This window comes from Sparassis crispa (genome assembly GCF_003851025.1).
Source record: "Sparassis crispa DNA, contig_000010F, whole genome shotgun sequence".
NCBI lineage: Eukaryota > Fungi > Basidiomycota > Agaricomycetes > Polyporales > Sparassidaceae > Sparassis > Sparassis crispa.
The window spans coordinates 1155273-1170100 of record NW_020939758.1 but is presented as its reverse complement, the minus strand read 5'-3'; the positions used below and the strand labels follow the sequence as shown (position 1 = coordinate 1170100).

The 14828-nt window shown below is 52.3% G+C and overlaps 4 protein-coding genes across 4 annotated transcripts; 2 read left to right on the top strand and 2 right to left on the bottom strand.

Annotated features, from left to right (window-relative positions):
• Nucleotides 1–1240: 1240 nt before the first annotated feature.
• Nucleotides 1241–4951, top strand: SCP_1203930 (hypothetical protein; the record flags this gene model as incomplete). The annotated part of the gene is made up of 8 exons (XM_027763275.1): nucleotides 1241–1680; nucleotides 1734–1822; nucleotides 1875–2045; nucleotides 2104–2128; nucleotides 2183–2755; nucleotides 2814–3180; nucleotides 3231–4569; nucleotides 4629–4951. 8 exons carry the CDS (start codon nucleotides 1241–1243, stop codon nucleotides 4949–4951), a joined length of 3327 nt encoding a protein of 1108 aa, XP_027619076.1.
• A 647-nt stretch (nucleotides 4952–5598) lies between these two features.
• Nucleotides 5599–6232, bottom strand: SCP_1203920 (hypothetical protein; the record flags this gene model as incomplete). The annotated part of the gene is made up of 3 exons (XM_027763274.1): nucleotides 5599–5921; nucleotides 5973–6125; nucleotides 6181–6232. 3 exons carry the CDS (start codon nucleotides 6230–6232, stop codon nucleotides 5599–5601), a joined length of 528 nt encoding a protein of 175 aa, XP_027619075.1.
• A 2816-nt stretch (nucleotides 6233–9048) lies between these two features.
• Nucleotides 9049–10316, bottom strand: SCP_1203910 (hypothetical protein; the record flags this gene model as incomplete). The annotated part of the gene is made up of 3 exons (XM_027763273.1): nucleotides 9049–9056; nucleotides 9122–10238; nucleotides 10314–10316. The coding sequence occupies 3 exons, from the start codon at nucleotides 10314–10316 to the stop codon at nucleotides 9049–9051; spliced, it is 1128 nt and encodes a 375-aa protein (XP_027619074.1).
• Nucleotides 10317–13218: 2902 nt separating this feature from the next.
• On the top strand, nucleotides 13219–14435 carry SCP_1203900 (Versicolorin reductase; the record flags this gene model as incomplete). The annotated part of the gene is made up of 9 exons (XM_027763272.1): nucleotides 13219–13476; nucleotides 13528–13573; nucleotides 13627–13740; nucleotides 13793–13819; nucleotides 13875–13940; nucleotides 13995–14063; nucleotides 14116–14165; nucleotides 14230–14326; nucleotides 14395–14435. The coding sequence occupies 9 exons, from the start codon at nucleotides 13219–13221 to the stop codon at nucleotides 14433–14435; spliced, it is 768 nt and encodes a 255-aa protein (XP_027619073.1).
• Between the last annotated feature and the right edge of the window lie 393 nt (nucleotides 14436–14828).

The window sequence follows — 14828 nt, the reverse complement described above, 5'->3', positions numbered from 1 at the left end:
AAACAGGACAACGTGTGTGTGAAGGAGACCATCCGCGGCCGCAGCATCGCGGGTACAAAGTGAGAACGTCTGGCCCGAACGCCGAGGATAACAAACGTGTTTCCGACTCACCTTTTTATCGCGCATTCCCCACACGCGTTTACCCCCTGCTCTGGAAATCCCGCAGAGCGTCACACTGCCCAGCAGCCGATGTTCGTCGCTTAGCGCTGCTGCGAGGCGGGACCACGTCTGTGAGCTCTTCAGCAGGGTATTCTGGCCCAACCCGACTGAAGGCACTTCTGCACGGACCACTGGGCGCGGCTGGCGAAGCCTGACATGGATCAATATTATGGGGAAGGTGAGGCCTTGTAAGTCGAAGCTTGAGGCCTGGGGCAAAGAGTGTAGTTCTTCTTGCGCTCTCAGCCCACCGTTTTGTCCGGCCATTTCCGATACTCTAAATGTCAGCTAAATTCAGAACGTTAGACGTTTTGCGACGAAACTCACCTCCCGATCTTTGTTTGTGGCGCAGCGCTTTAGTGCGGAACAAACAGACTTACGCCGAATTGGGCAAGCAGTCAATATGCGGTCAACCCTCCATCATCAGATGCTGGCAACCATGTCACCCTTTGAGAACCATAAACATATTCCCCAAGCCATGAAAGAGCTCATAGGGATCTTCTCGGCTCTCTTCAGGGTAGATGCCAATGCGAGAACTCTCGATGTCAGTCTGCACACAGGCTATCCGGCGAGCCGCTTGAGGTTCCGCATTTGGTTTAGGTCGTTCGTCCCACACTAAAGTGCTGCTCCGCGAACAAAGGTCGGGAGGTGAGTTTCGTCGAGAAACGTCTAACGTTCTGAATTTAGCTGGTATAGAAGCAGGCTAATGGACTTGTATCAGCTGAAGAAACGGGCGAAGTCGTTGCGCAGGTGAAGACTGCGTAACTTTTTCTTTCGCTTTCCTCAGCGTTTGTGTCGACGACGCCAGTTTCCCCAGCGTCTATCGGCGCCAATGCATCGGCGCCTGGATCATGGGAGTTCGAGGAACGCTGAAGCCTGATGGTTTCCTGATGAAATCTTTGCAGACAGTAACTTACGTCTCGACCGCGCCCTCGAACACTGCCTCCCAATCAGCGGCGCCTACCAGCGCTTCGACGGTAAGATACATACATATATGCACCCTTCCACCAGAGATGCCAAATCTCAGCTCCTTGACCGGAATTAGTAGGCCTCTGTATCCCACTAGTACGCTCCACCCCGCGCCATGGACGGAATATCGTCGCTCTCGGCGATCCTCGGCGTGCTGCAGGTGGTCGGCAGCGCGACGATCGCAGTGTACAAGTACGCCGCAAGCGTAAAGGGCGCACCCGCGGCGTGCGACAGGCTCCTCCAGGAGCTCTCTGCCATTGGTGGGACGCTCGGCCATGCAAAGGTCGTGCTCGACGGCCTGCAGGGGCAAGACGACTTCTCGACAAACCATACCCTCAAGATCATCGCGTTCCTCGGCGGGACTGGGGGCCCGCTCGAGAGCTGCAGGGCGACGATCGACGAATTGTGTGCGTGGCTTGCGCGCGATGGTGATAAGCGTATGCGGGTGGATAGACGCATGTTGTGGCCATTCCAGGAGAAGGATTTGATGGAGTTTGTGCAGAGGCTGGAGAGGCACAAGACACATTTTATTCTCGCGCTTTCGTTGAATTCTGCGTATGTTGCGCTTTCCCTGTGTTGGTTCACCGCAGAAAGCTGATTGCGTTCAGCGACTCATTGATGCACCTGGGAAACTCGGTGGAGGACGTCAAGAAGGAGCAGCAGCGCGTGAAGGACGAAAAGGCGCGGCAAGAACTACGTAAGGACATAATGTCTTCCTCGATTACTTCTGCTCACACGCGTTTTAATAGAGATGGATATCCGCGACCTCATCAAGTGGTTGTCTCCGCTTGATGTTGACGTGAAGCATGAGTCGTCCTCGCGCATTCGTCAGCCGGGGACGGGCACCTGGCTGCTTGACAATAAGCTGTTCAGGGAATGGCGCTCCTCAAATAGTGGATTTCTGTGGCTGCACGGCATTCGTGAGCGCTCCTCGCTTGCTTTGGACGTAATCCCATCCTGATTCTACTTCAACGACAGCCGGAAGTGGGAAAACTATTTTGATGTAAGGTTTTTGATTACAGCCTTGATAATTCCCCCGACTGATTTTTGTGGACAGGTCCACGGTGATCGATGAGTTGAAATCATCCCGCAGCGGTGGCGATGAGGAGGCGATCCTCGCCTACTATTACTGCGACTTCAGCGACTCCAAGAGCGCCAACCCAGTTACGGTGCTCCGCACGCTGCTGACACTCTTTATGGCGACGATCGACGATGACTCCGTCGACACCTTCGAGGATCTCCTGAAGCGAAAGAAGGCGAGCAAGAGCCCGCCTGACGACATCGAGCTGCTGCAGTCGCTGCTGCTACGCGCCATCGGAGAGCGGAAGGCCATCATCGTCCTCGATGCGCTCGATGAGTGTGTCGACCGCCGCTGGCTCCTCGAGTTCATCCCTCGCCTTGTCCAACAGGCGAGCGTGCGGTGGCTCGTCTCGAGCCGACGCGAGCAGGATATCGTGGGTGCCTTCGAAGATTTCCCCACGATCTCCCTGTCGCACGAGTTTGAGAATGTGTACGCGGATATACAAACACATATTATGCAGAAACTGGAGACCGAGCCAAGGCTGCGTAGGCTGGATAGCGAGCTTAAAGCCGAGCTTGGGTCTGCTCTGCTGCACAAGGCAGACGGAATGTGAGTCGAGGATATGCACCGCTCTCTGAAACTTCCATCTAATTTTAATGGTACCTAGGTTTCGCTGGGTGCAATGTCAGCTGGACTTCATCGTCACTCGACGGACTAGGCAGAGTATTCGTGAGGCACTGCGCACTCTACCGCGTGGCTTGTATCCGACGTACGAAAGGATTTTGAAGCGGATCGAAGACGAAGGAGAGGAGTCTGCGTTGATCGCAAAGAAGACTTTACTCTGGCTTGTCTCAGCTCTCCGCCCCCTGAAACTTGTGGAAGTGGAAGAAGCAATCATGATCGAAGTGGGAAGCGAGAGCCTCAACGACGACGCTCGCGTATTGGATAAACACGATATCCTGGAGATTTGCAGCAGCCTGGTCGACTACGACGATTCAACTGACATCGTCAGTGTCTCGCATTACTCGGTTCAGGTGCGTGACATCGGTTGAAATTCTCCTATATGTTCACTGATACTGTGTAGGAATTCCTTCTTTCGAACTACTTGGCAGACAGTTCACTGCAGCAGTACTACATCTTACTGCCCCAAGCCCGGCGCGAACTCGCCCTCCTGTCACTGACTTACCTTCTACTTGACGATTTCGACAGCGGACAATGTGAAAGCCTCAACGAACTGTCCGACAGAGAAGCACAGCATCCGTTCTTCTGGTATGCAGCGGTCCAGTCGTTCTTGCACGTGCAGTCGGTCGAAGAAGACGACGAAATATTCACGCTTATGAAGAACCTTCTCATTGATCAGGACTACCGCGAGAGGTACCTTGCGTTCCGTCAAGTGTTCCACATGCATGACTTCCCTGGCCTCAGCTTCGAAGGCTACATCGTCCGAGACAGACTTCCGTCAGTCGCCGTTACCCCGCTCTACGAGCTAATTACTTGCAGCCTCCAGTGGGTAACCCGTCGCATGATCAAAAACAATCCCACGTTGATAGACACCGAGATTGAAGGCTACGGTACGCCGCTGACTCTCGCGACGTTCAAGAATCTGAGGGAGATGGCCGCGCTGCTCATTGAGCTTGGTGCAGACGTTAACAAGACCACGCGCAATCATTATGCCGGTGCTGGGCAGGTCGTCTCCCCGCTCCTCTTTGCGGTCCAGCTAGGGCGGGTGGAGATTTTCGCGATGTTGCTCGAGCATGGGGCTAAGCTGGAATTACCCGGGGGATCTATGGGCTATTCTCTCATATTCCTTGCAGCGTTCAACGGGCAGACGCCCATGCTGGAGGAGCTTATCCGCCGTGGGGTCGACGCCAACATGACAGCAGGGGATGCAAAGACAGCTCTCCACTACGCCGTGGAAGGATGTTCACTCGATTGTGTACGAGCTCTCGTAGAGGCGGGATGCAACGTGAGCGACCACCGTCGTTCGGGGAAGACCCCGCTCGAGATTGCATTCACTCTCCGGTCGACCGATATTATACAGTACCTGCTTGACCACGGGGCCAGCGCCAAAGACTTTGGTCATCTTTCACCCGATCAATGTGAATGGGCGGCCTCGGAGCCTTGGTTTCCGATTTTACAAAATAATCTCGCCGAATTGCCTGAAGCGAATTTTCATGTGCCAGAGTCTTCAAATGATGTCTTCCGAGTGCGGGATATGATGCATAAGGCTCTACGTCTTCCCGTGGATATTATCTGTTCAATCCTAGACTATGCCGAGTACTGGGTCCGTTCGTCCGTCAGCCGCGAAGATTATATTATCGTCGACAAAACCATCGAGACACCTTACGTCTCAATCGAGGTTACTGGCCGTCCACATCTACCCCTGCGCAGAGTGATTTTCGAGACAAGGTCGCATGATCAAGGTGTGTAGAGCAAACAATCGGATGTTCTCCAGATGTTTACTTGGTGTCTCCGGGAGCAGGTTGGAGCGACAACCGCTGGGCACACGGCTCGTACCGCTATTCATATACCTGGTTTGAGGCGGGGCAGCAGTTCACTGCTTCTGATGGCCCGCAGCGAGAAGAGCCACGACGGCACATGATCCAAACAAATGTGCATGGGTCATCAGAAAGTCGTGTACACATTAACACATGGGCTGCGCACAACGAGACGCCCGAACTTGCGGAGTGGATGGACACTTTTCGTCCGGGAGACGTGCTGCATGTCTTCCCCCGGGCGTCGTTCTCCGGTTGGGAAAATCATGTGGAGTCTGTGAAAGTGGATGCCTTCTGCGCTTGGGTGTGATTTCGTTGCTTTCAACTGCTGTCCGAATGTTTGATATCTGGAGAATGTCGTCAGGTTGTATATCACATTGTAATAAGTCCATATCATTAGATTCTTCATCAAAAATGCGAGGACCATCATGATGATACTGTTGATTCTAAGGAACAGACGGGATTCGATTTCTTGAGACACGAGAGGATGTGGAATTGCGGCACGTCAGTGCATGGATGGATGGTGCTGCGCTGAATGGTGCACCTCTCCTGGATAACCTAGTACGTCGAGACAGGGAGGAATACGGACACAGGGGGTGCCACAATGTCACGTCGACCCGCGAACAACGCATATGAACATTACTTGTGACCGACGCGCCACGGACAGTCAGATGCGCCCTGACCTGCCATCGTATGCTCGTCCACCACCATACTCTGGCGCGTACTCTCCCGCTTGGTAACTGTTTGAGCGCATCGTTTCGCTTACCACAGTCTATGCGAAATTAATGGCCGGCACACACCCACACCCACAATACCTCCCCATAAATAAAACCAACCAGGGCAAATACAGATACGTAGATTGCGAATTCAAGCACACCGACCAGGTCAGGTCAGCCAGCCTCGAGATCAACTCGCACCTGCAATCTGCAAAGTCTCTTTCCTCTCCGCAGGGCTAGTCTATACAATCAGACTCTGATACGCCGGTACACCAAAGTCCCAGATGACAAGCCGTAGCAGAGGTAACAAGATCCACATCACCTCCAATGAGATTTGCCTCGGAAACACCTGCAAGAGCCAGTAGCGCACATCAAAGGTGCCTCTCGACGCTTGGACCGCAATAACTATGACATCCATCGCGACCATGAACCAGAAGCCCCACACGCACCCGTAGAGCCAGAGTTCGGCGAGAGAATGTTTCTGGTGCATGGATCCTTGCGCCTGCCTCTCGCGATGCGCCTCTTTAGTGCGCGAGTCTGCTTTTCGCCGGCGGGTGCGTGTTCCTGGAAGCCGGACGATAGGCGAGGCCACGTAGCAGAGTCTTGCCGGCATACCGACTTCTCCTCTCTCCTCATCCGCCTGGAGTACCGCGTCGCAGAGCATGTGCTCGTGCTCAGGCGAGGGCACGGGGAGATCTGTGCTGGTGGGCATGGACCGTATGGTGGCAGTAGGGAAGGACGCGGCAACAGTATTGCGAGGTGGGAAGTCTGGTAGGAGAAAGCATTAGCAGCGGTGGACACCTGCGTGCAGTGTCGTGCTTACCTATGCCGCCGCTGCAAGAGTCGATCATCTCAAAATCGAAAGGATCCTCCATGAGAACTAAGAGACAGGATGTTTGCTGCGGCAGAGACGTGGACGGATTGAGGTAGTGCTTATATACTCCGAGCGAGCACGTCCCCAGGTGGCGTTTGCAACCTTTGTCCAAGCACGTGGCGCTGCAAGGAACAGTCGCCATGGCGAAAGAGCACGAGAACGGAAGATATACGATGACGGATGGGTAACAAAACGTCGAAGATCGAACTCACTCGCAAACACAATGCCCCACACTGTTTTTCACGCAATCCGCCATGTCGACCTATCTTCTGGTTCTTCGTGATTAACTGTTCTCGAAATTTCCGTTCTGGTAGCGGAGATATCTTCTGTTTAGCAATATCGGGCCACACGTCTTCGGGGAGGTAAAGAATAGTTCTTCTCCGGGCCATGGTATTCCGACCACCTCGCACTACGTCCCCTCGGAGAAGCTAGGCCACTCAACAGTTTGCCGACGCATAAGTCCTTGATAGAGGTTGGACTCGACAAGACAAAACAAGTTATAATAAATAGCGCGTGTAGAAATTGAGAAGGTAGACCAGTAGAGACACTAAGGACGATTAGCGGAAATAAACCGCGGTAGGCCACAGTTGAGTAGCACCACCTTGCGCAACCTGAAGGGTATGTTTAGCAGAGAAGCTTGAAATAACTATTGAAGGCTTGGATGATCGATGGAGACGTCGCTGGTAGCTGGTATAGGATGGACTGGATGGAGTTCGTGGAAGTTGTGTTGGATTTGGTGTGCCCTATGATGAATATCAGGGCATGGTGGGATCAGTTTCATGTACAGTGTGGAGTTTGCAGATAATACGTACGTTTCGCGACGTGCATAACAGTCTGCCGTAGTACTAGACCCAATGGCGTCCTTGACTCTACTGCACACTACCAATCTCATGGGCAAGTACTGGCAGTCGGCGGGAGCATCGTCTGTTCAGGATCGAACTGCGGATGAAGCGATGACCAGTCATGACGATGCGACGTTCGCCTGAGGAAGACTGGGTAAGATAGAGTGGGTGAGATTTGCGCGGTGTTACGGTTCCACGTGAGCGTTATCTGTCACCGTCGCGTCGCGCGTTAGGCCCCAGTGGACAGAGCGCCAGAATCAAACATAAGCAGGTGAGAAAATAGCGGTCACATAAATATGAGTAGTTATATATAGATGGATATCAAAGGATATGAAGCACCCTACTGCACCCGCCTAGGTCCAGTTAGCTTCGAAGTCAACCTAGATTCGGCACCTTCCTGGTCGCTCTCCAGTACCACAGCCGTCGCCTTCCTAAGTCACGTCCAGCCGGACCAGCACCAAGAAAAACTGAAAGTTTCTTCGCCCTCTCAGTGTCATTCAAAACAGAATGGCACCAATTGCGGCGTTCGGCGTCCCAAAGCTTCATTGAAGGCCACGGTTGTCGTCGTTGTTACCGAAAATCATCATGAGGATGAACGCGACGGCGTAGAGGATGAGTGCGAGCCAGGTGCCACAAAGACATGCCACGATCTTCATTGAAGTTGCCTCGGCCTTCTGCACCTTCTCTCCGCATTCCAAGTCTTCTGCATTCGGATCCTCATGATCGCGGAGGAGAACAGCTGATAGAGAATCGGCGGGCGAAAGATGGGTGAGGCACGGTGCTCACAAGGGCCGCGGGGCAGGGTGTCAGACATGAAGAACCTGGCTGAAGTAACCGATATGCACAGACTTGACCGGGGGCATGTATCTGTTTGCTGTGGCGCGAGTTTCGGAGGTGGAGGGCTACTTTATACGACGAATGTCGTGGCGCATCGTACCTAGTATTTCTTCAAGCACACACGAGGCTTCGAAGCAGTTGCCGTGGGAAAGAGACAAAGCGATGCGAAGATAAGGAATTGTGAAACCCATATGGTTTTCTTCCTCCCGCCAGATATCTGAAGAAGTCGGCGGTGTGTGCGCCAGACGTAAGTACTAGAGTGCCAGTTGTGGCCATAGGACCAGTCACCAGCATGATTGTCATATCATCAATGCGACCGCCTGCATCTGGAATGCGAGAAGACCTACGTTGCCCACATGCACACTCGTTACAAACAGCTGCGTGAGCCCGATTCTGTTCCAGAAGACCATGTATTATCTCGTACCACGACATTTCGCTGATCCTTGGCCTCAGTGAGTACCACCCCATCTCGTACATTTCATTACTAGAACTCGGTCATTGATGGATGCATATCTGGTCTTGCATTCGTGGGGAGGTGGACGAGAGACTACTCTGGTCGCACTCATCCGAAACGCGGGCCTTAAGTGAAAGAGTTTTAAGCCAACGGAGGCCAGTATACTATGCTATGACTCACTTGTTTCCCCCATCTCCACATTCTGCACCCACGGACAACCAGATGCCTTAGTCGCTATCGTCAGCGATGTCTCCACTGGCGTGACTATCAGTTGCATCAGGATCGTCCTCGCCATCGGGAGCGTCACGGCCGGGAAAGCTATCGACGCTCTCGGCATTCTCGTCACTCTCGGGATCCGAATCATCGCAGCAACCAATGCCAAACGTTTCCGTGTCCCAGGTCACCATTCCGATATGCACCGCAAGCGACGCTTTGTCCTCCGGATTCAGCTCGCCGCACCCGGAAACTTTCAACCGCGTTAATCCACGTCGACCGTTCACATTCGCACTGTCCCTTCTCTCCACCATCTGCCGCAGCTCATCGCTGGAAAAATTTCCACAGTCGGATAGCTCTAGAATCACGGGGAACTCGCACATCCACTCGCCAGTATTCGTCCGTGTCCCCAATGCCAACAGAAAGTCGGTGTTGAAACCAGGACAGCTCTTGATGCCGAGACACAGAGGCCTATACGACTGCAGCAACCATATCAGGTGGTCTGAGCTGTCAATTTCTTCTACATTCAGAAAAAATACCATACGGGGACCACCGCGCCACGGAGGTGCAGCACATCGCCTAAAATTGAGCTTCGTGATGGATGGAGATATAAGCAGCGGGCGTAATTCGAGTAGTGTCCTCGAAGAGAGGTCTTCGAGTGTGCATCGTGCCATGGTGCAGTCGCCTGCAGGAAACATGTTTCCGTTTGAGGGCCCAATCTCGACGTCGACCAGCATTAGGTGCTGGAGGTACGGCAATGCCTGCAGGCACCGTATGAGCTGGTCGACTTTGAATTGATTGCGATATGTTGAGCCGTAGTGCGATATTGTCAATTCCCTGACGCGGGCAATTGTCCTCGGAGTGGAGAGATAGGTTGTGCAGAATGTTAGCCCGTCGACGTGCAATTTGGCCAGCTGTGGTGCATGGAGATCGAGGCTGACCTGACGGCGAGTCGCGGTATCGTAATGCTGAAGCTGGCTTGTTCTCCTAAATGCCTGCTCGACGATGTACGTGTGATACCCGTCATTTGACTCGTCTTGCTCTACCTTAGGATAGTAGTAGGTGATGTGCAACGCGTCCTGCAATCTTGACTGAAGGCAGATATGACGTAGGTGACGGGCTTCACCATATATGTCAATATGAGGTCTGGGGATCGAATGGTGATGCAGGACATTCACGAAAAGGCGCTTCCAGCGCGATATATTAGGAGTGAGAACATCCATCACCGCTGAGACTCGTGATTTCTCGCACGGATCTGCGCTCGGAAATGCACCTGGCCTGCGAGTGATCACGATTTCGAGGTGATTGTCAGCGGAGAGGGCAAGATGGTCACTGATTGCAGGCGATGGTGTGGGGTGGTCATCGACGAAAATGATCAGGCGAGTCCAGAACACGGAGACGAGAGACAGAGTGTCCTTCCACGACGGACACACGGCTGCAAGAGCCTCTGGGAACCAGGTGAGCGAGGACAGATCCTCATCTTGCCAAAATATCTCATTGTTGGCACCATCTATTGCAGAAGGATATCGCAGTGACATCGAGTGCACGATCTTGAAGATCGCGATCAGGACATCCGCGGGCAGGTCATCGATTGAACGGGTCTTGTCGTTTCGTGTTGAATGAGTTGATAGCGTGACGTTGTTTGTAGTGACAGGTTGATCCTTCGCAATGAAATGTACACCGACCGTACAACGGCGTCGTTAATGCACGTTAACAACAAGACTGTTTGGACATACCATAGTCGTCGTCCTACAGAGAATCAGAAAAGACCCGATTTATTCAGACACGAGACCTGCAACGCAACGATGACCTGGAATTTCCAAGGCAATACATCAATACATAGTCCTACGTTGAGCGGTCCTATCACCTGAATAGTCGCCTCAGATATGTAGGCGATATCGATGGTGTGAACCCAAGAGAGCAGCTTCGACGACAAAGAAGCTCAGAACCACGCATGTTCTCCACGTGAGACTCATGAGGTATTCGGTTTTCCTCACGAACTCCGGCCGAGACACATAAATTTCGCTCCGTCCTGGGTGCCTTGGAATACAATTATCATCATAAACACGCTGTTCGATGCCGGTATTGGGCCGGTTAAACATGACTATTGCGCCCTTCGCATTCATTGGTGAAGCCTTGCGAAATTTGTCCAGCCTGAATTGATGAGCGTTTCCAGTCAGGGGAAGTATCGCATGCGCTCTCTTGTTTAGGTCAGAGTTGGTCAAGTAGGTGACATGAAAGGAGCGGTTGGTCGAGAGTTCGTCATGGAAAGCAGTATAAATTTTCGGCATGGAGAAACACTTACAGAGGGTCAATAGGGCGAAAATCCGGGCCTACATCAGCAAGAATAGTTCTGCGTCTTCCCAAGGCATGATGTACGTTTTACAAGACGCTGCAGCCTTCTCCTGGTGGTGAAATATAAGGGGTCTTCGGTGGCGTTGGCGTAATCAGGAACGCTGTTAGCCCGTTTCAAGACGATAGAGCCTGTGAGAGCCAGAAGTCTAGTTCACATATTGCGTCAGTCATGATCTACAGATAAAAATACTAAGTTCACGAATGCGGCGACGGTCGTGGACGGATGGCATATTATGGACTAGGACTTGTCTCATATCATCGACAGCCTTACCGCCAGCACTGCCATCCATATCAGTGTGGTCGTTTCCCCCTCGTACGCCATTCTAGTCATATGTTTTGTTAGTGCTCATCGGCGATCGCAGGATCTACACGTCCTTCAGGTCATAGCTCAGGGATCAAGGTACTCACCGTCTCGCACGCCTTACAGGGGATTCTCTTGAGGTACTAGTGGAACACTGAACCCAAGGATGCTACGTTTGTATGGAGTTATCGGTGCGCACCAACAGGCGAGTCATGGGATGAGTACTATTTCATGCTCTCGGGCTGCATATACGTTGTAACTAAATGAGAGTGAGAATGCAACCAATAAAGCAGCTGCGCACCTCCCTTGATGTAGCTGCTTCGAACTCATCGTCATTCTCACCCTCCGTGCGGCCTGTATCGACCACGATGCAAAATGACAATGTGCTTGAAGTGATCACGAAAAGCTGCGGTGACATGCACAAGTAAGTATCAAGTTGGAGTTTAGTTACAATGGTCAGCAAGCAGTGCTCAAGGTCGTACAATATTTATCGCAACTAAATGAGAGATGAGCGACTCTGTCACAGCAAGCGAACCGCGCTGATTGGACGACACGCTGTGACGAGTCCATGTGACTGAGACTGAGAAGTGACGCGAGAAGAAGCTGGACCTGGGTGACATGTGATCTTTGAGGTGAGGGGGGAGCGCAGCGCCGACTGACGAAGATATGTCGAGATTGATGAGAGAAACCTCATCCAGATGCGGGAGAGCACTGAAGCATTCGGCGAGGGCACGTACGGTGGACAACATGCGTGCCTGGATGTGTGGCGAATAACGCGAAATGACGAGCCGCTTTACAGAGACGATGGACTGAGGTATGGAAAAAAACGAACGGCGGAACGTCGGTCCATCGATTTCCATATGAGTCAGTCCAGGTGCATAGAAACAGAGTTTCGCGGTGCCGGCAGGTCGAAGTCGCTTTCTGACCATCTGTGACTGTAGACTAAGATTGATGAGGGATGCGGCACGACCCTGCATCTGAATATTTGGTGCGGGAATAGATATTGCGTGCAGCACAGCAATACGAAGTGAGTGCAATTAAGTTAAGTGCTCGTAGAGGGCCTGCATTGCGTCTGTAACGCGCCGGTTTTCGAGAGGGTCAGCGACCGAGCAAAGGTGCCTCGTTATGACGATGTCGAGAGGATTTTCGCGGGATAGCTTGAGATGCGTACGTAGTCTGTACAACGGCGTAGGGTCGTCATCGACGAAGACCGCGATGGGTGTCCAAAATAAGGAGACAAGCGTAAGGGTGTCTCGCAATAGGGTCAGACACTGATATCCTGAGGCACGAAGGTTGAAGCAAAGTACCTACTCTGCCTCGGGAGACTAGCAATAGGCAACACACAGCGGCAAGCACATCAGGGAAAAGCGAAAGAGAGCACGGGTGCGTTGCGCATCTTCGACCCAGAGTGTGGAAATGTTTCGCGGGACCATCCAGCGTTGACATATGAGCGGATCGATTAATTCATCCCAGCAGGCCTATAAGGCTTTTGCGGCCCGAGTATATTCGGAAGGCGAGTTTTCAGCGAGTAAAGTATACGTAGACGAAGAGAACGTCAACGCGGTTGAGCGCCTATTCCACGCCTCGGCTAACTCCGGCGCCTCAGTGTAGCGCAGTCTTCATGGGAACTCACGATGCGTGAAAGCCGTACTCTGCGCTTCTAGGCAACCCTGGCGATTTGCATAGAGTATCGAACAGAATCATGGTTACAGACTAGCTCTTCCATATCATGTCAGTTGTTCATAGATTGAGATTGAAGATGCTCTTCCAGATTGAACGCGACGGACGTCACAGTCTCGTCCCGCACTAGGCGCGGGCCTCTTACTGACAATTTGACTAGACTTGCTCTCGTCAGAATACTACTCTGTCCAGAACACAAGGGGCATGATTGGCCCCTAATCGTCTGCGTAGACTATAAAGTACCAGGGCTGTCTATCGCCCGGCATACCAGTGCAATATCGCTGCGCACGTCGTCACTCATAAAAATGTCCACTACCCACATTGCCCTTGTTACAGGCGCCTCCCGAGGCATCGGAGAGGCCATCGCCCTGCGCCTCGCAGAGGATGGATACGACTTGGCGTTGAATGACTTAGCTCCCATGGCCGACGGGTTGGCCGCTCTTGTTAAGAAGGTCCAGCTGAAGGGCAGACGCGCTGTGGCTATCCTCGGGGACGTGTCCCACGAGCACGACGTGAAGGCTATGGTTGATAAGGCCGTTCACGACCTGGGAGGTCTGGATGTGGTATGTTTCCATTCTCGCCAGATGTGCGGGCGCTGAGTTGTTGGATCATAGATGGTCGCAAACGCAGGCATCCTTATACTTGATTCTGTGCTTGAGAGTCTGTTCGTCCCCAAACTGCCATGTGACTGATACTGACTCGAGCGATGACAGCTTCTGTCAAAGACTTCAATCGCGTCATGTCTATCAATGTCCTAGGTACCTTCTTATGCTTCAAGTACGCTGCTATGCAAATGATCAAGCAGGGGCGAGGCGGCCGAATCATAGGTATGGAATGCGACAAATTGTTTCCGTAAACAAATTGATCTTTTCCTTTAAGGTGCCTCCTCGTTGGCTGGCAAGACAGGTGTGTCCGAGCGATTATTTCAGCTTTCATTGCTTCTCATGCAATACTTGCTCAGGAGCGTACAATCTGTCTGCGTACTCTTGCTCGAAGTTCGCTATACGTGCGCTCACACAGACTTGCGGTAGGTGGACCATCCTTTCCGGCGACGAGAGATCTTACCAATTTTGACACGCAGCAATTGAGTGGGCGGAGCATGGAATTACCGTGAACAGCTACGCCCCCGGACTCATCCACACTGCAATGGGTTCGTCTAATTGCCTTCGTATCGGAACACCTAATAGAAATTCTTTGAACAGTTGCAACTCCTGACGATCCCAAGCGCACTGATGCAAATAAGTTCAAGGAGGTGGGCCGTCTGATCCGTGTTATCTTTCACTTCACAGTCATTCACATCATCTACTCCAACGTAGTCTCTTCATATGCCCGCGAACTTACCGGAGGCGGATCCCTCTGCCATCGCAGGACTGGTATCCTACCTCATAAGGCCCGAATCTCAGTTTATCAGCGGTGGGTGTTAGATTGTTGTCTTCCGACGCCGTTGGGGAAAGTGCTGACTGGATTGTGGGCATCTCTAGGCCAGTGCGTCAACATCAATGGAGGCTCCTTTTTCGACTGAGTGCGCGACATAAATTTCGCAGTCAGCGATCACAATCACTAGCAAGCAAACAGTCTTGTGTATTATTACCCGTAGACGCTTGCTTCTGGCGAACTGCGTTGAATTTGTTCGAAACTCGTGTATACTCTATATATAACTGTAGTTGTGAAGGAATATGTACCTCCTCATCAGCGGCGCCTCGGGCGACAACCGCAAGCCTCGCGGTGAGATTTTCATTGTGTAAGGTGTGCAGAATTCCTTCGTCCGTCATCACTCTTATATCGCGCTCAGGTACGTGGTACATATAGAACACAGCGGCGTACCAAACTGTACGCTTATGCTGACAATCCTCAGTAAGATATCGTATGACACTCGTAACCGCCACACCATCCATTCGACGACATATAGCCAACG